At 38.6% G+C, this 27,157-nt stretch overlaps 1 protein-coding gene across 3 annotated transcripts in view; it reads right to left on the reverse strand.

The window, feature by feature from the left end:
* LOC126284055 (uncharacterized) overlaps positions 1–27,157 on the reverse strand; it is a 319,115-nt gene that overhangs the window by 143,574 nt on the left and 148,384 nt on the right. For all 3 annotated transcript variants that reach the window (XM_049982640.1, XM_049982642.1, XM_049982641.1), the window contains exons 3-5: positions 18,026–18,072; positions 9,690–9,859; positions 3,299–3,459 (exon numbers count right to left, since the gene is read on the reverse strand). In XM_049982640.1, coding sequence (XP_049838597.1) covers positions 3,299–3,459; positions 9,690–9,859; positions 18,026–18,072 — 378 coding nt within the window. The remainder of the gene's footprint in view (positions 1–3,298; positions 3,460–9,689; positions 9,860–18,025; positions 18,073–27,157) is intronic.

Here is a 27,157-nt window from a genome sequence, read left to right on the forward strand (position 1 = left end):
CCAATACAATATTGTGATAAGAAAAGATTACTACTTGCCACATAGAGGAGGCATTAAGTTGCAGACAGGCACAAAGAAGACTGCTAAACATTTTAAGTTTCTGGATAGAAAGTCCTTCTTGGACGTGTGTGTGTGTGTGTGTGTGTGTGTGTGTGTGTGTGTGTGTGTGTGTGTGTGTGTGTGTGTGTGTGTGTGTGTGTGTGCGCGCGCACGCGTGTAAGTATGTGTGGGCTGTGCTTGTATGAATCTCTCTCTCTCTCTCTCTCTCTCTCTCTCTCTCTCTCTCTCTCTCTCTCTCTCTCTCTCTGTGTGTGTGTGTGTGTGTCTGTTACAAGAGTTCATTCACTTGTTTATCATGTTATGTAGATTACATCATGTGAAATCATCAAAGATATGAATGAATCCTGGTATAATTGGCAAGAAACAAGAAAACTGAGCAAATAAATCTGTATACTTTATTAATTATAAACCAACAATTTACTGCTTGTGTTATTCACTCTTATGCCAGCAGAATTTAAATCAGAAAGAAAGAACTCCTGTCTTTCCAGTTATACTAAATAGCTGTTGTTTATCTCTCATTGTTAACTTACTATTTTTTGATTATACTGGTATTTTCATTCATCTTCACAATGACAAAACTACTAGCCATGCAGCTAACATAACTTTTCAGGTCTTTAATCTAGATATTTCGATACCTTCCAATTGCTTGCTTTCTGTTTGATGAGAGCTTGCTGAATGTCTTTGCATCAGAGTAGGCCTACATGAATCCATTATGAACTCTCAAGAAGGAGGCAAACTTTAAACAAAAATTATTCTTATGTCTTGTATTGTGGTTGTGTACATTACAGTTCTATTGAGATTGTTTTCTATTAACAACAACAAAAACCATTAACAAATAAATGGATCTGAAAATGGCTGTAAGACTCCAGAGATCTATAAAATGGCTTTTGAAAATATACAGTTATCTCTTTTACACAATATTCTTACTGCTTACTTCTGCTGAATAAACACTTAATTTACTTTATGTGTACTGGTCCTGGAGATAATTCCACAACACAATACGAAGAGGAAATAAGGAAAAATGTGTGAACTATGGCCAATTTTGGTTGTAAAAATGCAGAATTTGTTGTGGGACATTGTGGAATATTCTGTGGACTGATGAGGTTCTAAAAGGTGGCAGCACTACATGTAGCCTTCAAAATGATAGCTATAATGGACCTGCATTCCACGTACAGAGATGAGTTTCTTTTAACAGAAAACCAGAACATCATGAATATTCCTAGACACTTACAAAATGCCTACAGAGTCCTGGTAGTGAACAAATGCATGATGAGTCATTGAGCGAGGCATCTGTCATCATCACAACAAGGTTGCCCAAACCCCTCCCATTTGCCATCTGGCCACACTCTAGTGTGGCTCCTGGAACATGCGGCTACTCTTGTTTGAGGTGATCAATGGATCACAGTCAAACACCTCACTGTTCAACTGGATGATGGGGATGTTACTGAGGCAGCAAGACATTGGCTCCAGTCTCAACCAGTAGAGTGTAGAGTGGTAGGTGCAGGCATACAGGCTCTCACAGTAAGGTGGAATAAGACCACTGTGTTGAACTGACATTAATCCTAAGTAAAAAACATCTTGCTTTCAGAAAACAATCTCTCCACCCCAGATTTTCCACTTCTTAAGTCTCAGTTAGTAAATATTTCTTTAAACAAAATATTTTTATACAAAATATCACTACTATGGTATCAAACGAAATGTAAGTTATGTGATTCTTTAAATAACAATAGCTGCAGAAATACATCTTATAAAATAATTTTGGCATTTATGGTCACTATGGTATATAGACAAGAAAAAATTAGTGTTTATGTTATGAGTGTTAGCAGAGCAAGTCAATCTGTTCTGCTTTGCTAGCTTTCTATCTTGCAGAGCAGTAACACCAAAAATAAAGGTGCAATGCTGAGTTGAGAGTCATACCCAGATAGTGCAGTCAATGAGAAAATTGCACAAACAAAGTTTCAGATTTGAGTGATAATCTGTCACACAGTTATAATATCAGCAATTTACACAACAGCACACATTCCACTGAGGAGCAAAAGATCTCTTTGGCTCAGCCTTTTCTGCATGACACCCCTTGCTCTGGGAGCATTACTTTTAGAAGATATGCAGATGAGCTTCTGTGATGTTTGGAAAGTAGGAAGATAGATACTTCCAGAACTGAATCTATAAGGGCATATTATAAGTCATGCCTAGAAGCTCAGGTAGTAATACCATTGTCCCCAAAAGGCAAGGATCCCAGTTTTGAGTTCCAGTATAGCACACAGTTGTAATCTGCAATGATCTTCATACTTTTGATTTATTTGATAATTTGGGTAAGGTGGGATGCTTCCATTTTGCTGTCGTCACTAAAGGGGTCCCCAGATGTGACAGGATATTTAATGATAGTACAATGAAATATCCTTTGTTGATAATCTATTGGTCAGCTCAAGAGTATTAATGCTGCTGAGAGCAAAAGAAAGCAATAGTTATATGGCATTGTTGGGTGGGAGACTCTGAGGGATAGGTTCAGCAGCCTAATGGGACATGGTATTCTTCTTTCAGGCACAATGACCCCTTTTGATATGGTGTATGAAAGTTGTATCTTAAGTATATCTGTTGAGTATTGATGACTGTAATGACTGTATGTAATGTGGTGACGTGTGGGTTGTATGATGAGAAAAGGGAGAGAGTGAAACCTAGTATCAGCACACAGCCTGCTGTCTTGAGTAGCACAAGTGGATTGTGGGCTTACTGCCCCCATCCAATGGGCACAATGGTGTCACATGCCCTCACTTCATGAGGCTCTGTTGAGAGGTTTGGAATTTTATTCGGAAAATTAGGAAAGACTCTAGTGATGAAAATTTTTCCAGCATGATTTCAACAAGTTACCTGTAAGCCAGCCAGCACTGTAGAGGTAGGTATTAGCCACTTTGGCTATGGACACAGGTAGGTGAAAGCAATACACATGATACTCATAGCTGTGATAATTCCTGTAACAATTTTCAGGCACTCTGTTTGTGGCAAATATAAAAAACTGATATGTCATTTTCTTATCTCAGTTTTGTGTGTTTCTGTTGATATCATTTAAAGTACCATGTTAATTTGTGTAAACTTTCAGTTTCAATGGGATATTTTCTACTAATAATAAGTGACTAATATTAGTCAATATTTCATTACACTTCTTGCATGTATAGTATCCATTAAACATGTTACATGAGCAACATTTTATCTTTGTATCTTTTATAATATTCATCCTCACCTATACATATTCATCACCATTCCAGGAGAGCAGTAGCCACACTGAGTACCACTGAAAGCAGCTAGAGTCTTCTGTACTTTGTGGTGCCCAATCTTCTGATTGCCTATTCCTTCAACAGTTGTTATTTCACATCCATGGCATGCGAATACTGGGAACAGGCACTGAAAATTGATTGAAAAATGTTTAGGGGGTTTGTGTTTCTTGTTACCAAAGTAAACATTCCAATATCGCATTTTAATATCATATAATTTACTAACTGACTTTATGACAGTAGGGATGATACATTCAATTTTTGTAATTTATCCATGTTCATATTTGCTACAAATAATAATAACAATAATAAAGGGACCCAATAATCAAAGAATGAAGATGACATACAGTAGTGATACCTGTGATAATCATATCCCAACAACACAAATGTTTAAAATCAGGAGACTGAATATTTTCAATAATCAATATTAAGGACACTAGTCAACTTTTAAAAAGTAAATGTAAATAGCAAACACAGACACTAACAGGAGTCAAGCATACAAATTTTCGTCACTAATGGAATCAGTGAATCCAATGACATGTTCATATGTGATAATGCCAGAGAATAGTATGAGTAGTTTACTGTTTCTGCATCTGTGTATCTGTCTTCAAGAACCATTAGGCAGATTAGGACCAAACATTTTTAAAAAATGGACTGTTTAGTTACAAAAATTTGTAATTAATATATCAAAATCAGCAAAAATGTGAAAGAACAATTTTCAACATTTCATTTTATATGTATTCCTAACAGCTGCAGAAACTAATTCATTGCTTTTGTTGGATTCATGGTCTGGACATAATAATGTCTCTGTTTTAGTGGAGGATGATGAAAAATCAGTAGCTGTAACATGGATTCCACCTGGAACTACTAGTGCGATTCAACCTCTCAATAAAGAATTATTTTGACAGTGGAAAGCATTTTACGGGAAATTATCAGACAATATAATTTCTGATACCTCTTTCCCATTTTAGATTTATTAGCAGAACAGTACTCTTAAGTTCCTGTAATTTGTGTATTCTTCTGTTCTTTCTCTCTGCCTTTCTTGGGTGCTGCAAGAACAATGGAAGCAGACTGGAGGAACTTTGAAACTTACAACTTCCATTTTAAAATATTCAGTATCAATTATGGCTGCTGTTTATAATGCCAGTGCTTTATATTCTGCCTTCCTGGCCTCCATTTTGTTTTTTTCTGCAATACAATGAACTACTGAAAATCTTTAATCTTAGTGGAAAGTTGTTACAACATCAGGACCAGCTTGTTATTGTAGGTTCTTCAATGGCTGGTTCATGGCTTTTGGAATATAGAGCTTGACAACAATAAGAAGTGTTTCCCTCTTAAATTTACACTGATACATTAACTGTAAATGTGGGAAGTTCAGAGCAAGAAAATCCAAGATGGAATAGTGACAATATCGTGTAAAGGATTGGTTGCTACTCACTTTATAGCGGAAACACTGAGTCACAGAGAGGCAATACAAAAAGACTGCCAAATGAGTAAACTTTCAAACACGCATACGCACACACACACGCATGTGCATGTGCATCCACCCACCCACACCCACACCCACCCACACACACACACACACACACACACACACACACACACACATTCGCACAAATGCATCTCTCACACACGTGACCACAGTTTCTGTCTGCCAAGGCCAGTCAATCTGGCATTGGCATCCAGAGACAATGGTCATATGCGTGAGAGTTGTGTGTTGAGAGTTCCATTTTCATGTGTGTGTGTGTGTGTGTGTGTGTGTGTGTGTGTGTGTGTGTGTGTGTGTGTGTGTGTGTGTCTTCAGAAGAAGACTTTCTGGCCAAATGCTTATTCATTTAGCAGTCTTTTGTTGTGCCTGTCAGTGACTCAATGTTTTCACTATAAGGTGAGAGGTAGAGCAGCAATCTGTCCTTTTGGTAGTACTTATGCTGGATACTACATGGCTGTGACTAGTATCTTTGCTTCAACATAAAGTACACATTCTGTATCTTCAATTTATTGTATCCTTCTGTCTTCAGCATAAATTGGACCCTGTCCAACCAGTACTAGATTTTAGCCTAAATAGTTTATATGTACTAGTCAGTACTTGCCTCACATTCTTTTACATCCACAACTACATTTATACTATGCAAAGTCATCGGTGACATCAAAAACTACCATGATTTTATTTTCTCTGCTAGCAATTTTTATCAGGATTGCTTGTGTGATAATTGAACTGTCGATATGAAGTTATTCAAAAAATGTATATATAGTTTAAGCCAGGTTTTCACCAAAGCAAACAGGCTAACAAGCATGAGGAAAAGAGAATTCTGTCTGGTGTACCCGGTAGGCCTCTTTCAGGTCTTTCAATTGGATGCCACTGCAGCAAGTTACGTGTCCCTTACATTCCCCAGTTACCTAATTAGAAAATGGAGACCTGCAGTTTAACATGCAAACTGAACTACATATCTTAGATGGCCACTCCATCTGTGAGAAGTGAATTCTTGGTTAAGAATCATGCTGAAAAAGTTGTGGTCTGAATGGGATTCGATCCTACGCTCTCTGGCTCATGAAGCACATGCTTTGCCACTAGACTACTTTTGTTTTAGGAAAAAAATGAATATGACCAATAGACTTAAACACATAGTGGATATGCTAGCTGGGTCACCTCTTGAGATGTTGCTCGACATAAGTAATTAGTGTTCTGTTTATAAATTTCCCCTCAATGCTAATGAGAAGCCAGGGAAAAATGGCAGCCAACATACAAGGAAAAGTTTGGACCAGTGCTAAGGAGAGATGAAGATGCAATTCTGTGCAAAGTGTATGATCTCCATGCATCTCATGCTTCCATATAAATTGAGACTCTGTGTCATTTTGCATACCCCATCAAGAACAATGCCCTCACCATGCAAAATAATCCTCACTGAATAGCAAAGTTTTGCAATGTGGCTCTAACATGATAGAGTTGTATCCTGTATGCTGAATATTAGCTCCAAAAACTATAAACTAATAACACAGCATTCATGGAAAATGTTCAGAACCTCATGTTGTCCTTTGTTCCCTCTAGTATAAATGATTCTAACCATATACAAGTGAATGATAGTGAATTTTCTGCAAATGCTCGTTCACATGTGTTTTCTTCAATTTGCTCCTTTGCAAAGCAGGCTTTAGGTCCTTAAAATTGGTGTCTGTGAACTTCATATAATTCCCTTGCATGGTGTTGCATGCTAGGCAAGCAGGACTGTAATTTATTGTAGCCTTCTGTCTTCAGCATAGATTGGACCCTATCCAGTCAGTATGAGATGTTAGCCTAAATAGGTGATATGTACCAGTCAGTACTTGAGGTACTCTGTCACACATTCTTCTACATCTACAGTGCAGAAGGAATGATTCTTTAAATGCTGCCAAGCATGCAGTAATTAAACTAATCTTGTCTTCATGATCTGTACATGAGTGATTTTATACATAATATGTGCAGGTGTATCATGGTCAGTTGTTTTGCACTTGAAAAATCTCAGTAGATTCTAAATAAATTATAAATGTGCTTATGTATAACTGCTAAACAGAATGAAAAATTAGGGTATATACTTTTTCCTGAGGTAGCCATTCATACTTCTCATTACATTCTGCACTTTAATAGTTGCTTTCATCCAATCTGTAGCTCAACTAACTTCAGATTTATGAGCCCTTTCATGAACAGACTTCATGGTTAAACTTCATTCCTGCAATGGTAATGGAGGAATTACAAAGTGTTTTTGACTTCAGAAATTTGACAATGATGGAAGGGAATTTTTGGTGCTCTATATCTCCATCTTTATCACCCCACAGAAACACTTAGAGATTAGTGTTGTTAAAGTGATTATACGCAGTGGGTTTCCACTCAAACTATTAAAAAAGACTTTACAAAATGCACACACATGTACATGCTCACCCACACATTGAAAACTTGAGGTCAGTTGGTTCTTATGACTTTAGGCAAAAATGACAGATGTCAATGGGCTGGACTCAAATTATAACAGATATGCATATTGGAAGATCACTAAACTAGAAAAGAATGACTCAGCCATTCTACCACACTAAAATCTCAAATGTAAAAAGTATAACCTGACATTCAGAAAATACATAAACTTTTAAGATGCACACCACACTTGTCATCAGAAATAGATGACCCATCTCTGACTTCAGTTTACAGCTGCTCTCTTGTCAGATTGCAAAATCTGTGGAGTATTGAAATAAGTATGCCAGGAGCACTAAAAACATGAGGGTCCACTTAATAAAGTAACATGTAATGCATCACAAAACAATCCCAGTAGTCAATTTTCATACCAGGTTAACTCCAAATTCAAGCACTCTATTAAATAACATTTTTGTCAACTAAGATAAAGTTGGCAGTATCATTATTAGTGAAATATTAAGTGGCCTCTTTGACCATGATGGTCAGAGTCCTACTATTGAAAATATTATTATTTGCCCCACTGAAAAATGGTGACACATCTATTGTGAAAGAGCTATCAGCACCAAATACAATTTGTTCTAATTCCAAAGGCGATAAAAATGTCTTGTAAAGAAAAATGAGAATTTTGCATTACATTAAAAAATCCAGGCAATCCTACCCGTTTAAATCATTGCAAAAAGTATTGTAAAATATTAAGCAAAATAATCAACAATCAAAAAGTTCATATTTTAGCTCCAAAACCAACCAACCCTGTAATAAAATCAAAGCAATCTGAGACATAAAGAATGAGGCAGAGTCCAACTGTGCCAGTAAAAGGAAAGACATTGTTTTAAATATTGATGATAAACATGTAAGAAACAAGGAGATAATTGCAAAAATATTCATTGGTACTCCATAAATATGCTACAATGGCTCCTTATAAAGTGCATAATTAATTTTGAAACAATTTTCTCAATCCTAAAAGTGTGGTAAGGGTATACTCCATTACTGGAAATGAAGTAAAGACAGCTGCTGCCTTTTTAAAACTCAAATGATCTTTAGAAGCAGATAGAATTTCAAATAAATGTCTAAAGCTTGTTCAGGTGAATTATGTACAGTTTTGGACCACATATTTCATGCTTCTGTGAATTTACTATTGTACTACATGTGTCAGTCCTTGTGCTGTGCCTATTTTGATGTCTTTTTCTTTCATTTAGTTTCTGTTTCTTTTCCAGTTTTATGTCTTTGTTTTCTCTGCAATTGTTTTTCTAAATTAGCTGTACTGGATGACTGATGAGTGACTGTACATCATAGTCTTGGGTTTAAGTTGTCATGTATGAAGGGAAGGGAGAGGGAGAGGGCGAAGGTCAGTGCCAGCACATAGCCTTTCAAATAGCACAAAGGAGACTCTAAGCCTAATATCCCCATCCAGTGCATAGGTCACCATCAACAGTAGCACATGCCCTCACTTCAGGAGACACCTTAGAGAGGTTTGGAATTTAATCCAGAACATTGGCACAAATAATGTTGACTAGAAACCACCACCTGTCTTCCTCTTGCTTGTGAAATACTGGCAGTAAAAATTTTACACCACCAGGATTTGAACCAGCATACCTCTGAGCAAAGCCTTGAAAGATAGTTAGGTCTCTGTGCTGTTACAAGTCCTTATGTTTTGCATATCAGTTAGTTTTAGATGACTGTTTGCTTTTCCACATTTTTCTTAAATCTATATATTTTTGCGTGTTAACATGTATGTTCATATTATATGAGAGAGAGAGACAACTAGTACTTACTTGAATATGAAGACACATTCTACTGACAAATAAGACATATCAGAACCATTCATTGTTTTAGTATATTTCCTGTCTACAAAAATGTATTGTGCTTCCTTTAAAGTACTTAGCCCTCAAAATTTAGCTGTCTCCAGATCACTAAAAGTACTTATGTTGTCATTCCCATTCTCACTTTCTTTACTTCAGCAGCTGCTTTACCTGTTCTTGTCTAACAACGAGCTCTAAGAGATTTTTATTTACTTTATCTAATCAACGTTTCTGATCTTCACTCTGTACCTTTGTTTGCAATCAACTTTTTTTTTTCAACTGATAAGGTTTAATGGCATATTTTCACATTCAGTGTTTCCATCAGTCACATTGTGGTTCTTCCTGTCTGAGCAATATATCAGTAGATGCACTTTTTCCTTGTATGTTGTTATCCTGTGCATCTGACTTTTACAACTAATATTTGTAAGCAGACATTGATATATGGAAGCACTAAATCCCCAAATTTGGCAGTTCTCTTGTTACAGGTTAAAAAATAATAATTTTTAATAATGGAGATAACTCATGAATTTCCTTCAGCCACATGCATAGGAAAAAAATAGAAGTTTTCTGTCTTATTTTCGTGAGAATAGAAAAAATAATCCTTTTTAAACACTGACTAAAGCTTACCGAATTAACTGCAAAAGACTGTCTTTTCTTTGTGGCAGGGTGAAGAGCAGTGATCATGACAATGCAAGCACCACAGCCTCCCTCATAGCACATATACTTTGTTCCTTTAAGACTGGCATGATCCCGAATGAAAGAATTAAGAGATGTGGTAGCTGGAATGCTGCTGTCAGCTGTAAAAACAGGAGATTATGATCACTATTTACATTAAGTAAACATCACATTGTTAAAATGAGGGCATAATTTAAAGAAATTATAGACACCCTGACTATTCATACGTTGTATCCAAATTATTACCATGCTTCAGGACTGATAAAAATTTTATTACCAATCTTAGGCCGAACTGTATAAAGAGACACAAAATAAAGTCCAGGAACAATAACAAAATTCAAGAAATAAAGAAACTTATCAACTGGTTCTGTTCCAGAGAATGAACGCCAACTTACACTGTTCAGTCTGATGGACAGGTAATAGGGACTATTTTCTATATAGTTGTTGATGCTGCCTAAAACAGTGTTCAGGTGCTCTTCTTGCAACATCATGTTTGGGTACACCAGTATATCATCAAAATATATGAAAAAAAAAATACTGCAATCCATTTGCACCTCATTAGTAAACTGTAGCCACATCTGCATCACATTCTTCAAGCCAAACAGCATTTGCACGTACTCAGACAAACTGAATGGTGTTGTTATTGCTGTCTGTAGCATATCCTTTCCCATAACTGTAATCTGATGGTATTTGTTCTTGCAGTGAGTTACACTAAATATTGTCACTTCTGCTAGAACACTGGTAAAATCCCTAGTGTTAGGTGCTGGGTAGTGGCCTGGCACTGTGCAAGCATTTTACCACATGACAGTTGCCACAGTCTCCAGCCACCATCTTTCTTTTTACTATGTTCAGTGGTGATGCCCATTGGCATTGACCTGAAGTTGTATAAACGTGGCACGGTGCATCATGCAACACCTTTTGTATATGCACCATGTTGCTGACACTTTCACCAGTTATCACAAAACTGTGTGTGTAACTCATGGTCTGATTTGTTCCACATCCTGGCATATCCGTGATGACTTCTCCATCCTTCCTCATTTGTGCAGCACTGATATTTCCTTTATTCATATCTGACACAGAAAACTGACATCTTGTATAGACTCTGCCACCTCCACTACAACAAAGGTTCATCAGTAACTCTGCTGGAAGCTTAAATCTAACCCCATTTCACACTTTCTGTATGTCACTATTAGTGACTTATTCACTGCCATGAGATGCATTTGTGGGGTTGTGGCTGCAGTTCTTCCATCTCAGGCTGACAGTGCACCTGATGCTGAATCAAATGGGCAGTAGCATCCCAGTGTCTTGCCTTTAATGTGGAAAGTGTTTGAAGGAGCAGGTAAGCTTGACAAGTTACTTACCATGCCAGTTTCCTTCCTGTGCTCACCTATTTACAGAAGGTATTCCTGTTGTTTTTTATGGACTGCCACACCTACAGTTAGCTGCTGTTGCCACTTGACTGTTTGCATAGCTTTATGCATCTTATTGCTCTGTTGCTGAACCATCAGTGACACCATAAAATCTGCTCCTGGAAGCCGGCAGCAGTGGCCGTGCTGTTCTAGGTGGTCCAGTCCGGAGCCGCACTGCTGCTACGGTCACAGGTTCAAATCCTGCCTCGGGCATGGGTGTGTGTGATGTCCTTAGGTTAGTTAGGTTTAAGTAGTTCTAAGTTCTAGGGGACTGATGACCACAGCAGTTGAGTCCCATAGTGCTCAGAGCCATTTGAACCATTTGCTCCTGGCAGCACTGTTGTTGCTTGTTCCTCGCCCAGGTAAGTTGTTCTTGTTTTGCAATAACACTGACATCCTCCTCTACAGCACATCAGATTGCTCTGTAAGCTCATATAGTTGCTAAGTAATATACATGTGCTGGCCCTTATGTATTGCTGTGGTCTGTTGTTGCGTGCTACCATCTGTGACAACAGTCATGTTTGCTACATGTGTACTGTAGAATGCTGCATGAACTTTGTCTGCCAACGTTATCAACATATGGACATTGTCTTTATCACAGGTCCACTTGACTGCCTCAGCAGCTGCACTATCCATATGTGTTGCTGTGTTGCATCTGGTAACTCCTCTTCTACACTGCCTACAGCAACTGTCCTGGCAGCTAATGCATTTACTGCCACTGCAACACTCATGTCTTTGCACATCTGCACATCTTTGCACATCATGGTAAAGACGACACTTAGGTATTGATGATTGATTGTTTGTATTAACCTGAATATCTTTTATGAACATTGTACCATAGAGCATCACTTATTATTTTACAGGAATGACCTCCCATCTAGGAGCAGCAAATTTGGCTATCAGTGGGCCAAGTGGATAGGAGATGTTTGAAACATGTGTTGGAGGCAATGGGATATCCAATAAGGAGCTTTGGGAGCATTCTTGGAATGCCACTCTGTTTCCATAGTAAACTGTTAGTATGCATAATTTATTGTTGTCTTCTTCCCATGTAATCCATAGGAAAGAGTAATTATGTAGTGTGGATTAATACAATGAATGCCTGTGAAGTGTAGTGTTCTTTTTATATTGCTGTGAATATGTAATGAAAGGAAGTACAATCTAAATTCTAATTCCAACATTAGTACAAGCCTTTGCAATCAGATAACAAATGGAAAATTAAGAATAATATGATAATCTGATAGGATGATCTCATTAACAATATCTTCTGTCACAATTTAAGGAGAGACAGATTTGGATTTCAGTATAAGACATTGATAAAAGTGCAATAAATGTATGAACCACTTCTCCATCTCAGGTGATGTAAATTTCATGCACTATGATGGTATAATGATACAGCCTTCCCCAAAACTCAAATGGAATGTCTGATACACCTTTTTTTATATGCATCTGGATAGTTATCTAATTTAGTGCTTCCTAAGGTCTTGTATGTGTGTCTTTATTATATCATTCTGTCCAATTTGTTAAAACACTTGATATTCATTGTGAAAGCATATAGAAAGTTCTGGAAAAACATATATTATCATAATTGTCAGTGGATTGTTGTCATTAACAAACTTACATACAGGTTCCAAATCAGAAACCTAATTCTGGACTTGAATTAACAGATATTTAGTAACAAATGTAAAAAGGCTGTGGAAATGTTGGCATAAGTGGCTGGTGCCTCTAATTATCATAATTAGAATTGAATAATGAGTAAACACAGAAAACATCTTTATCTTGAGAAACAGTTTAAAAGTTATTACCAAGTGATGTGTTTTCATTTGTTATCTATTTTTATGTTCTCCTCTGTAATTAATATTCTTTATAATTACATTTCTAATTAACTCTCCAATTGCTTACATCACACAATTTTCCAATTTTTCAGAATTTCAGGCCTTATTTGTAACTTTCTTATATGCAGTCAGGTAAAGCACAACATTTTTAATGTCATTGAATGTTAGTATCCAAATCAAAACTGTAATTAATTACCTAACTAAAATAATACAAGAGACATTATTGTAATTGAAGTACATATCGATTTTCATAATTAAAACTAGTGATGATAGAATAAAAATTAGATCAATTAATATTGTATTTTTTACCTTATTCAGCTGTAAGGTCAGTTTCTTTGTGTTTTGTAAATTTTAATTGTAACATTGAAATTCTACAAATTTAATAATGGATTTTTTTATAATTTATTGTTAAAATTCTGTATAAAGCAAAGCAGCGATGCTGCCAGCAGGTCAGTTTTTGGGGGTTAGTTGTTGAGTTGTTGTTTTGTCAGTCAAAGAGATCAGTGAAGTATGTCAATCAGTGCTTTGTTAATGTGACGAGTATGCAGCTCAGTTGTCAATAAATTTTGTGAATTTGGAAACTGATGTTTTCATCCATAAAATGATCTCCAGGCCAAGTTAAGTTAGTGTAAGTAATGTTCAAGAATATAGCATCATTATAAGGGTACATGCTACTTGTATCCACAGAAAACACCATTATGCTACAATAATTTTGTGACCTGCTGAGTGTTGACGAGATACCTGTTTTGAGGTGATCCCACTGCAATAAAGAGCAGCATTCCTAATTACAAATGATGTATTCCCCTTCACTGAAAGTAATCATATAGCAGAGATGGTGAGTTGCAGATAGCCACAACAAAAAGACTGTCAGAAACGGAAATTTCAGCCAACAAGGCCTTCTTCGAAATCAGACATACACACACACACACACACACACACACACACACACACACACACACACACAGTGTGTGCTCGCAGTCTGGCTTCATCTGCCACAGACTTGTCATTTATGTGTGAGCTGTGTGTGTGTGTGTGTGTGTGTGTGTGTGTGTGTGTGTGTGTGTGTGTGTGTGTGTGTGTTCGTATGTGTTTATGTTGTCTAATTTCAAAGAAGGCCTTATTGCCTGAAAGCTCACTTTCTGACAGTCTTTTTATGGTGTCTATCTGTGACTCAGCATCTCTGTTGTAAGGTGAGTAGCAAGTATCCTTTTCGTAATATTCTTATTTTCCATTCCGGATTTTCCATTGTTTGATCTTCACTGCAACTATTTGCATTGACTCTCATTGTACAATGATCTTTGTTGAATATACTTCGACCTGCACAAAATTCCTTGTTAAAATATATATTATATCTTGGGATACTAAGAACGCAGTATGAAGCTTTTGTGGATGCAAAAAAGTTTTTTTGAACAATATTTTTTTCACAAGTAAATCAGCTGAATACCAGAGTTGTTACTGTGTTCAGTTTTTATGGATGAGTCAGAGTATCTACACCCTCCTAGAAAAAGGCTGAGGTGATGTATGCATGGGAAGGTGAACTTACTATCTTCAGGCATCACAGTTTGCAGCAGCACCAAATGTGATCATGGTGGATGAGGTGCCAGCACCATCTTTTTTAAGTGCCAGTTCTACCTACACCTAAGTGACAAACATTCATCCTTGTTTTCGCTTGTTTTACATTAAATGTGTCACTTAAGTGACAAACATTCATCCTTGTTTTCGCTTGTTTTACATTAAATGTGTAACCATAATTATGATTAACATTGTTACTATTGAATCTAATCTTAGCAATATCTACCTTCCATTGCCACTTTTCTTGAACAGGAACATCACATACTGAAGTTCAAACTGCAAGTCTTCACATTGGGGTATTATTACAAAATATGTGGTAAAAACTACATTAAATTGTAACAATCTGAACAAAGATTGGGTCTACATACTTAGTAGGGGCATGGTGCAGACTTTGAATATTAAGCGACAACAAATGCAGATGCTTGACTCTTATAGAGAGGCAGCAGTGGCAGTTTCAAATGTGGTGCTACCTGACGTTTTTCACTGCAGTGGATATGAACTGCCTCAGACTTCCCAACTTTTCACTCCATCTTCCATCTGGAAGGGTGCCACCTCACAAACACAGGCAGAACACAGTACCAGCCCTTGTTGCTTTCCATTTGGTGGAAGCTCTTCATTGCAGGGAACTTCAACATCAAGTCAACATTTGTGCTCTCATCTGCTGCAAGTGACTTGCATACATTATATGATAGTTCTGGGACCACATGACCCCCTACTATCTACCCAAACAACTATAGCAATTCTTACATCCATGTCACTGCCTTCCCAAAGGAAGTGGGTGACTCCATCATTATTTTGATGCACTGGACCATTATGTCAGGTCATCTCCTGGTGGTCTTACACATTGACATCCATGATCCAGTCCCACCAATCAATTGTCATGGCTGGAAGGGGTCATTCAAGAGAAATATGACACTGTCTCCAACAATACTTTCTGTATGACTTCTAATCACAGTTATTGTGGGTGCTGAGGGGGTATTACTTCAATTTTAGTCATTTAGTACTTGAAGCAAGTGAAACCAATACCCCAAGGACACTGCAGCAGCCATGAAATTTCCCTTGCAACTGCCACTGCACATACTTCAGGTGATCAACAACAAGGACTGGCACTCCAGGGGTGCAGCAGAGGTCAATAAACTTCCCTTGCAACAGCCACCACACATATTTAATATGTTCACCATGAAGAACTACATGTTTTTTTGAATGGCAAAGACATCAGGTTTCTGGCAACAAAGAAGCTACTACATCAAAGTAGGTGTCAATGAGCATCACCTCAGGGCTGTGCTGGCATGAATGCCATGCACAGAACTGACAGCAGCAGGGCCTGGAGGTTTATGAAGATTTTACTGTGACCAACTGTGCAGTCAAGGCTGTGACAATATAAGGGAGCCACATGTAAAGGCCAGTGTCTTAGCTGACACATTCAGTAGCAACCCTGCACATGGAGACCCTATTTCCCAAAAGGAACAGTGCCTGTTCAGACTTTTTTAAATTTGAGTAAACAATGATGTCATCCAAACAATCTAAAAATAATATGCTAAGCAGTAGCTCTGTCAGCACAACACCAAGAAAGAAGGGCCACGGCCAGTTGAAGAGTGTGCTGCTAAAATAACAGCCGTCAGATGTTATTTGAATCCAATTGAAAATCTTCAACAGTATCCTGTGTTCCAATTATAATATGATACGTAGAAATGTATGGGAGAAGTTACATTTCTTAAGAATGGCAAGGATCCTCAACTGGCACACAATTACTAACCAGCCAGTCTCCTCACAGTCCTCTTGAAGTGTTCAAGTGAATCTATCCCAGGAAGTTACTACAGCATCTCACAGAGGACATACTGCCAGATGACCAACTCATGTCCTGGAAATTCAAAACATGCCAAATGCTACAACTGGTGGAGCAGATGACGGCAACCATGAATCATCATGAGTTCCTTGGGGTCATTCTCTCAAATGTATCCATAATGTTCAAATCTGTGAATCACAGGTCTCCTATCAAACAAGCAATAGCTACAGCAATTGTTGTAGTGGTTAGTTCCAGCATCACACATCTGCCTTTTGCAGTTCTGCCTCTGGAACAGGATCTTCCATGTGTGTGTTGGGGACAGTACATAAATACAATACTACATGGGGAGCTCGAATGCCACAGGGCTCTATCCCCAGCCTCTTGCTGTATAGCCTCTACGTTGCTGATGCTCTAAAGGCTATACATAGGTAGCTAGAGCAGTAAATAGGTGACTCCACTCAGTTTACACAGAGAGTGAGTCCTACACTGCTGAGCAGAGACTGCAACAAACTTGAGAGGTGCACACACATGGGCCACCAAATGGAGGCCGATAAGAAATGCTGCCAAGAGCCAAACAATAATCGTGGAAGACACCCACAGATCTGGAACTGATCCAGAACTGGAAAATGCCTAAGCATGATGCTGGATTGCCATCTTACGTAGAGCCAGCACATATACAACACTAGGGGAAAGCTGCTGGGGCAACTCTTACACTATACTCAACCCACAGTCAGTGTTGTCTGCCTAAAGGCACAATCCATTGTGCTTGGTGCATAAAAAGTTGCAGTCTTAATCAGAAGACTGATATATGAGATGGTCAAACCAAAAATAGCCAGGATTGCTGCAAGAATGAATATGCTCTGTAACATAAAATGAAAAAGAAGCACTTGTCCACAAGATGGCACAGTTCACAGATGCTCAAACTGTGATACCACCAAGATGCCTCTGATGGTGGCTTGTGGAGTACATACATAGATGTAGATGTAGATGATGGAGCCTTGTGAAGAACACAATAAACTAAACTCCAAATGTCAGTAGTTTTACTTCTGGAGATAACAGTGGTGACAGTTGTTGACAAGTGAAAAATTTTGTTTTAAATGGAACAGCTTGAATATTGAAAGAAAATTCATGTCGCATGGAAATAAAAAAAATGATATTACAGTTTCTTAGGTTAAAATGAAACAATGGAAAACTCAGTATGGAATGTAACAATATATGAGAAGGAAAGTTGTTACTCACGATATAGTGCAGTCTCAGGCAGCTGAAACCACACTGTTGCCTGAGTCTGAAGTTGTGTGTGTGAGTTGCATTTGCTTGTATGTGTGTGTGTGTGTGTGTGTGTGTGTGTGTGTGTGTGTGTGTGTGTGTGTGTGTGTGTGTTTGTGTGTGTGTGTATTGTTGACAAAGACCTTAATGGCCGAAAGTTTTAAGTGTGAGGGCCTTTTTGTTGTGCCTATCTGTGACCTAGTTTCTCAGGTTGCCTTTGTATATTATGCTATTTTATAACTGGAACAATATCCTACAAACAGTTCAGAAACATAGGAATTATTTAGGCCTCACTTTGAGCATCATAAATCTCAATGCTAATGATTCTAATCATCTGACAGGTCATAATACTTTGTGAAATTTATGGAAGGGGTAAGCAGAATTATGCAAAAGGGAATCAATCCAATATTAGAATGTACTTACCAGTATACTTCTCCCCATTTATGTAGAACACTGCCTCCTTCCCGTACCTGCAAAAACAGGAAACTGATAAGACTTTTATAATAATGAAGAAGGTTCACAATCCAAAATAATTCTATGGAAAATTGCAAGACTCTAACTCAACTTCTATGCAGCAAACATACACAATAAACGACACAAAAATGTATTATCAACAATGGAAAATCCGGGATGAAATGTTACAATATTATGAGAAGGAAAGTTGCCTCTCATCATATAGCAGAGGTGCTGAGTCACAGAGAGGCACAACAAAAAGACTTTCACAATTAAGGCTTTCGGCCACTGGCCTTCATCAATAATACACATACAGGCACACACACACACACACACACACACACACACACACACACACACACACACACATACATGTAAATGCAACTCACACATATGATTGCAGTCTCCGGCAACTGGAACCACACTGCGAGCAGCAGCACCAGTGCATGATGGGAGTGGTGACTGGGTGGGGGTAAGGAGGAGGCTGGGGTGGGGAGGGGGAGGGATAGTATGGTGAGAGTGGTGGACAGTGAATTGCTGGAGGTAAGACAGAAGGCAGAAGAGAGATGTGGAGAGGGAGGTGGGAAGTCACACAAAAGGCGGAAAATAAAAAGACTTAGGTGTGGTGGTGGAATGACAGCTGTGAAGCGTTGGAATAGGGACAGTGAAGGGGGTGGATGGGTGAGGGCAGTTACTAACAAAGGTTCAGGCCAGGAGGGTTAAGGGATACTGCAGGGAAAGTTTCCACCTGCGCAATTCAGAAAAGCTGGTGTTGGTGGGAAGGATCCATATGGCACAGGCTGTGAAGCAGTCATTGAAATGGATATCGTGTTTGGTAGTGTGTTCAGCAACAGGGTGGTCCACTTGTTTCTTGGCCACAGTTTATAAGTGGCCATTCATGCTGACAGGCAGCTTGATGGTTGTCATGCCTAAATAGTATGCAGCAGAGTGGTTGCAGCTTAACTCTTAGACCACATGACTGGCTTCACAGGTAGCCACGCCTTTGATGGGATAAGTGATGTTAGTGACCGGACTGAGTAGGCGATGGTGGGAGGATGCATGGGACAGGTCTTGCATCTATGTCTATTACAGGGTTATGAGTCAAGAGGTAAGGGACTGGGAGCAGGGGTTGTGTGAGGATGGATGAGTATATTGTGTAGGTTCGGTGGTCGGTGGAATACCACAGTGGGAGAGGTGGGAAGTATGATAGACAGGACATGTCTCATTACAGGGCATGGTTACCTCTCATCATTCGTCACTGTCCTCACCCATCCAGCCTCTTCCCTGTTCCCAGTCCAGCACTACACAGCCATCATACCACTACCACTCACAGTCTTTTTATTTCCCTCCTTTTCTGTGACTTCCCTAGTCCCCCTCCCCATCTCTCTTCTGCCCTCCATCTAACCTGCAGGATGTCTGTGATGATGGCTATACAATGTCTCATTTAGCATACATTTTCTTTATAATGGTGCCCCCTACACTTTAGTCAGATTTGTGAAGCATTGTTTACCTGTTCCTGAGATAGCTAAACAGTTTTTTAATTTAGTGTTTCATTATGATACCCCTAAATTAGTCTCCCTCTTCCCACCTCAGACTCCTCCTTATCCCCAACCAGCCACCATTCCCATCATAAACTGGCGCTGCTGCTAGCAGTGTGGTTTCAGTTCCCTGAGACGGCAGTTGTGTGTGTGAGTTTATGTGTGTATGTTGTGTACGAAGGCCAATGGCTGAAAGCTATAATTCTGAAAGTTTTTTTTTTGTTGCTGTCCACGACACAAAAATATATTATTGACATTGATGTCAAGTGCTATAAAAGAACACATGAAAATATGCAAAACTGAATGAGCTGGATGGTTACTTACTACCATTTATTATAGTTGGTGTATGTGAAAGATTTTTAAGAATGAAAATCTTTTTTTAAATTTTGCTCACCAAAAAAGTGTAGGTCAGATAGCAAAAATCATCCAGCAGTTCACTTTATATCTGGATACAGCAAAAAATCATCCAGTGGTTCACCTTATATCTGGATACAGCAAAAAATGAAAATTTCTGGGAAACTTAATGACAAAACTTGCATACAGTCATTTGAATAGCATTTAGACAGTAAATGGATATTATTATTAAGGTTTGCATTTATTTCACCATTGCAGTTTTGACAAAAATTGCTGCTATTGCTACAATGACAAATGAAAATTTCTGTATCAAACTGTTTATTCAAGAGTCTTTTCAAAAGGAAATATGAAATAAAATTTGCTGCATAATCATTCTGTCAATGCTGATTTCAAGATGTGTTTTAATACGACAGAAGGAGGGCATAAGATTCATGAAAACTAAGTTGACACTTGGTGTGGTGGCTGATGGGAGAAAATGTAAGTCGGAAACGACTTTACGGTCAATCCCATCAGCCACCGTGCCAAGTGTCAATCAGTTTGTGCATGTAGTATGACAATTTGGTATCATAGTGACCTGTGTTTGCCTTATAGTATTCTAACTATAATTTAAAACTGTGATGGAGAAAATTTTCCAAAGGGGTACTTTTGTGGCCACAGCCAAACACCCCTAAAAGACAGTAGCAACCACTGTTCCCTAGACTAATTTAGGAGTATCACAATAAAACACAAAATTGAAAAACTGTTTAGCTATCTCAGGAACAGGTAAACAATGCTTCACAAATCTGACTAAAGTATAGGGGTCGTCATTATAATGAAAATGTAGGCTAAATGAGACCTTGTATAGCCATCACCACAGACATCCTGTGTTTCTGATAAACTCAGACTAGACATGAAAGTGACATACAGCAATATAGTATTTTAAGATGTTGAATGTATTGATCTTCCTTAATTACTGCACATAACTGACACAAACTGCAAAGAGAACTAACAGTGTGCTAACCAATACTCTAATTCCAGTATCATAAAATCTATTGGGTGAGCACCACCAACATTTTGTTTACAGAGTTCATATGTAAACTATAGTAGGTAGGCTTACAGCTTGTAACATGTTTATAAACAAAAATGTTTGAGCTGCTGTTTCAATATTCTCTGATACAATTACCAGTACAACAAAAGTTCTTGGATAAAATTTCTGTGCACGACGATGGGAAGCAGAAGAACATCAATTGTGCAGCATTCATACTTGCAGTGACATGTTCTCTTACCATAATCTCTTATTTTAGAGTCAAATTACAAGTATTTTTTGAAGATGTTTCCTGTTTGACTGTCTTAATATAAGGAACCAAAATCATCTCTATTTAGCCAGGTATATACCGTCCGTGCTGTGTGGTAGAGAACAACTGAATTTTATTTGGTGCCATTTGGTTACATTATGTACAGAATGAGTACTTGTAACTTAGGACTGGTCAGCTTAACCAGATATCTTACAACATTTAGCCTATATATCACAATATGAGACAATGTCAGAGGAGTTATATACATGCATCATACTTCAATATTTTCAGTCGATTATAATACATACATCACAGGCGCTGACTTGAAATTTTTTTTTGGGGGGGGGGGGGGCAGGGTGGGGGGGGTGCAGAATCATTTTACTAGGTACTACATTGACAGATAACTTTGTGTTTCCATCTACATGTTTGACAATCCAAACCAGTCCTATCTGCAGATGATACCAGTGTATTGATTGAAGGTGGAAATAGAAAGGCTCTTAGGCTGCTGAAGTCACAAATGAAAAGGTTTCAGAGTTGTTTGTGGGGAATAAGCTACTGATTAACGAAAAAATAAAAAAATAAAAATTAAAAATCCATTAAAACCAAATATTTCTTTGGAAACCCAAAAAATTAAGTGTCATTGAAACATAATTGCTTTGTTTACTTACAAGACAATCTGAAATGGTATTCCCACATCACATTGTTAAATTCTAAGCTGTCTAAAATGACCTATGCAATGAGAATTATATGGAACAACACAAGTGCAGAAAGAGAGAGGTATATTATGCATGCATACTTTCCCTTTTGAGTTATGAAATCATATTCTTGGAAAATTCCCCTCACAGCATAACAACTTTCAAGAAACAAAAAAAGATTGTGAGCAGAATGAAAAATGCAAACAGCTGAAAATCATGCAAACTACGATTAGCTGGCGACTAGCCCCTACCCCTCAACTCGCTGAAACGTCAATCACTATGTCATTTCAGTCAGAGTATAGCTCAGTAGTGGTACAAAACAAATACATAAATAAAGTTGAAGAAACATACCTTAATTTTTGATGGCATATGTACTCCTCCTCAGATCATTTCTGCATATGAACTTATCACTTATGGCATCAAGATCGAGTTTCACCAACTCAACTCATCTCTATGGGCACTGAGAAGGGCGATGGCATTAAGACGATCCTGCCTCATTATAGAACGAAGATTCGTTTTCACCCTCCGCAGACAAGAAAATGATCGCTCATCAGAGCGGACATTACCAGAATCATCAGCACTACACATATGAATTTCACTACTTCAGGCAGTAGATCAAACAGGTGGTTTTCCTGTTTTAGGTATTTCACTATGTCACCAAACGAACTAATATTCGCAGAATCACTACTTTGGATAATCTCATGAAACATGCTTCGGTGGAGAATCAAGTGTTCTTTGTCTATATCTCATTCATAGAAAGATAAAATATTGAATGAATGTTTGTTATCAACAAGAAAAAATTGTTCACTTTGATTTACAAACATGAATGATTGAGTTTTGAACCGTGATTCCAAGAAGCTGGTGGACATATCCATTGTTTCATAATACAATATTCTATATTTGTCACATACTTCAATGAATGTTTCTACAGATGAGTTGATGGAGTCATCGTATTTCTTAGGGACTTTTCTTCTACGGGGTAATTTTGGGGAATCAACATCCATATCTTGACATTTATAAGTGACTCCACCCCAGAATGATTCAAAATTGTTTCTCATAAATTTAACAGAAGATACAAGACTGGAAATCATCTTATTGGCCTTCTCTAAGTGTAGGGATTTCCTCTGTAGTGCTATGTTTACTGTATTAATGAGACCAAACAGTTTTACCAAAAGTGACAACATGAAAAAGAAATCATATGTCTGAATATTCATCAAAAAACCGTTTGCTTTGGCCCCAGTGTCTGAATTTTCATTACTTGAAACTTTTAGAAAAAAATCCTGAAGTTCTGTAGGCCCTACAGTTGGACAAAACTGAAGATATTGCCAAGTATCTTATGGCCCACCTTGTAGGACAGAATGGTTTCAAATTTGTAGAAGCATCTGCCTTCAGGTGAGCAACAAGATCTAATCTTTTAGGTGAATTTCTCATAAATTTGTTGTGTGTGGAATTGTATAGTGGCGGTTTTTTTATGGTTAATCAGTAGCTTATTACCCACGAACAACTCTGAAACCTTTTCATTTGTGACTTCAGCATACAGCCTAAGAGCCTTTCTATTTCCACCTTCAATCAATACACTGGTATCTCTTTTAGGTGAATCTCTCAAAATGTATTAAGTCCTTCATAATATTCAATGCATTTCGACCATCTGTAACTGGTTTCACAGTGTCTTGTACTGTTAGATTTAAACAGTGTGCAAGGCAGTGCAGAAACATAGCTCTCTTCTCCATTTCCATAAACTTTGCCAGGACACCATTATATAATTCGGCCAAGTTAGCTGAACTGTCAAAGCATTGGCCCCTACAATTATATGTAGACCAATCAAATCGTCTTAAAATGTCGAAAATAATATCAAACAGAGCCTTAGCCGTGGTACTTTGTAGCCTATTGAGTATAGCACAAAAAAATATTCCTCTATCTCCAGCGAAGTATCAACAAATCTTACACAGATACTAAATTGCTCTTTGGTGGCCATGTCTGTTGTTTCGTCTGCTATTATTGCAAGATACTCAGCACTCTTGATATCCTCCAATAATTTTCTAAGAAGTGTATGACTTAAAATGGCCAAAATTTCGTTTTGCACATCATGGGATGTCTATTTGTAAGTTTCGCGCTGTAGTCATATTAAAAGTAGCTGGTTATCTTCACATCGAAAGTGTAATAAATTGTCAAAGTTACTTCTTTCATCAGTATGCCCACGTACTGCAAGCCCATGCACTGCTAAATAACGGAGGGAAGATATGATTTTTAGTAAACAAGCTCGGTTTTCTTTCATTTGTGTCAGTTTTTCTTCGTAAATCTAAATACATTGCCATTCGATTTTAAGGATTTGAATTGCAGTACTGCTTCTCTGTGGCAGCCCGATGCTTCATGCGCTTTCAACTTTTCTACCCCTTTCTTCCAGATCGAAAAACCGGTTTCCATGAAAGTTTTTTTCCATTGTGTGAGAAAACTGAAAACGATTTTCTTCAAACATCTATTACTTTATTGTAATCGATCCATGCAAATTGCTGTTTCCAAGAGGGCTGATAACAGATTTGTTTTCTTCCGGGAACTGTTTTTTGTCACCGCCACAATTCCATCAGTATCTGTGTCTTTGTTGTCACACACAGCACCACTAACACTGGGTCTAGCTTCACCATCGCTAACGCATTTCTTCCTCATTATAAACTTGTCCATTTGAAACTGGACAGTAAGGGACGCAAGATTAACAACTGAACCGAGTCACAGTAGTCAGTAACTGACCACTGGCGATGTCCAGCTCCGGAATATTTACGTTCGCTGCCAACATTAGCTGCGGCCTACGTAACAGTACTGTGCACCTAACAACTAGTAGCCATGTAACAATAGTGTTGATTGTTGTCAGGGCCGGCTATAGGTAGAGGGAGGGGCGAACCGTGCCATCGCCCAGGCTGGCAGATTTTTGGGGGCGGCAAATCCATCTTGCATAAATGAAGGAAAGTGAGTATAAATTGGAAATAAAAATTATTCATAAAATCAAGGGTCTTATTGAAAATTATCTATGGTACAGAAACATTGTGCTCCGATTTACGAAAGAAACATTTCCTCCAACAAAAATGGCACTGAAAACGTATCATTGACTGCTGCTTAGATCTTAAAGACATATTCACAACAAAGAGATGAATGAATGTGATATGTGAAAATAAGGCCGTGATGAATGAAATATATTGTGGGAAAAATTGACTACGTCGGAAAAGGATTGTAGGGGGGAGGGGGCGGCGCTTGACAAGTTCGGCAAAATCCCTGGAGGCGGTGCTGATTTGTGTGGTGTTGTACATAGTGATTGTCAATAGAATTTACAAAACTGAATGAAGAGTCTTTGCGTTACTTAGCCCTTCTAGCGATCGCCATCAAATTCGGTGTCACTATTGCTCGTTAGTTTCTTTTACACACTGCCAGCAGGCTGCTGTGGCAGGAAGTGGAGCTCGTCCGAGCAGCCAAAGCGTTGCGAGCTCAGGGTGAGCTTTCGTTCCCCGCCAGTAAAAGTGTGCGAACAGTACAGATGCAGGGAACAAACCCTGTCACGACAGTTCGTCATATGCAGAGGTTGGAGAAGTATCAGAAAGGAATACGCAATAGCTCGTAACAGCGGTATTTTTTTCCCTACATAATCATCATAATCAGTACATACTATTATGCAAAAATGTATGTGCAAGTTTTAACAAATTTCCCAGTAAAGGATGAGGAAGGGGGAGAGAGCGGTAAGAAATGCATGTTTAAATATTGGGGAGGGGGGGGGGGGCGGGGGGCGAGGCCCCTACTTTTTACTATCGGGGGGGGGGGGGGGGCACAAAGTACCTCCCCCCCAAGTCGGCGCCACTGATATACATACAAGACCATTCATCCCTCTTTACACGTGTATTCCTCTGCACCAAGTAATCCTGTAGAAGATTTTTTTACTGTCTTCTCATTCATCTCTCCTGTAGACTCTGGGGAAGACGCTTCACCAATTGTACACCTGGAAATCGAGGGCCCTTTTCAGCAGATCTCAGTCTGTGAAGTACACTTTCCACTTGGCCTAAGTTTTTTTTTTTTTTTTTATCATACGAATGAACATCTGCATTTTTTCTGGTAATGGACACAAAAGAGAACTTACAAGAATCGAGAAATCTGTTCTCGGGAACGAAACTGCATTGAATTCATATCCGACAATAACAGTGAATACAACATGAGTTTATTTTCTATTTTTAATCTTATAGCATTCAGGGATGTAAGTACAGCCATAGGACCCAGGACAAATACCATATCCAGTGTGTTATAAAAAGTATCTAACGTTTGGAGAAGTAGTAGTAACTCTCAAACAAGAAAAAAAGTCCAATAAACATGGGCTCTAAAAATTATGCCTTAAGAGTAATGAGCACTTATTCATCTTTGAAACTGTGAAACACATCTCTTCTTTTATGGGGAGCGTTCAATAACTGATGCAACATTTTTTTTCTGTGCTAATTTCGATTGAAAAAATCCAAGACTTGCAGTCGGACATCATGGAACATTGGTGTGTCAGCCCCTATAGTTTCATGAAGTTTCGATAGATGGCGGCGCTATACGTAGCCTTCAAATCGGCGTCTGTAACGGAGTTGCGATCCAAGCAGAGAATTGTCATTCAGTTTCTTTTGGCGGAAAACTATAGCATCGCAGATATTCATAGGCGCTTGCATAGTGTCTGCTGATGCCTGACGGTGAACAAAAACATGGTGAGTCGTTGGGCGAGGCATATATCATCATCGCAACAAGGGCGCGCAAACCTGTCCGGCCTCCAGCGTGCCGGCCGGGCGCACACGGCTAGGACTCCTGAGGAGTTGAAATGTATGAGCACTTTCATTTGAGAAGATTGGCGGATCACAGGCAAACTCCTCGCTGTTCAACTGGATGTCTCTGTTGGTAGTACTGACACACTCGACCACTAGTTGGGTGTTTCTCAAAAACGCGTGCCTCTAGGCGTCTCGCCGTCTAACAGAAGGCCACAAGGAACAACGAAGGAGCATCTGTGCAGAATTTCTTGTGCTTTACGAGGCTGATAGTGACAATTTTTGCCGAACATTGTTGCAGGCGATTTAAGATGGGTTCATCACTTCCAACCGGAAAGAAAACGGCAATCCATGGAATGGCGCCACACCACCTCTGTAGAAAAAATCAGAGCCGCACCTCAGTCGGTAAAGTCATGGCGACGACTCTCTGGAGCTGTGAAGGGGTTGTTCTATTTGATGCCTACCCCTCATC

Source organism: Schistocerca gregaria, chromosome 8 (genome assembly GCF_023897955.1).
Source record: "Schistocerca gregaria isolate iqSchGreg1 chromosome 8, iqSchGreg1.2, whole genome shotgun sequence".
NCBI lineage: Eukaryota > Metazoa > Arthropoda > Insecta > Orthoptera > Acrididae > Schistocerca > Schistocerca gregaria.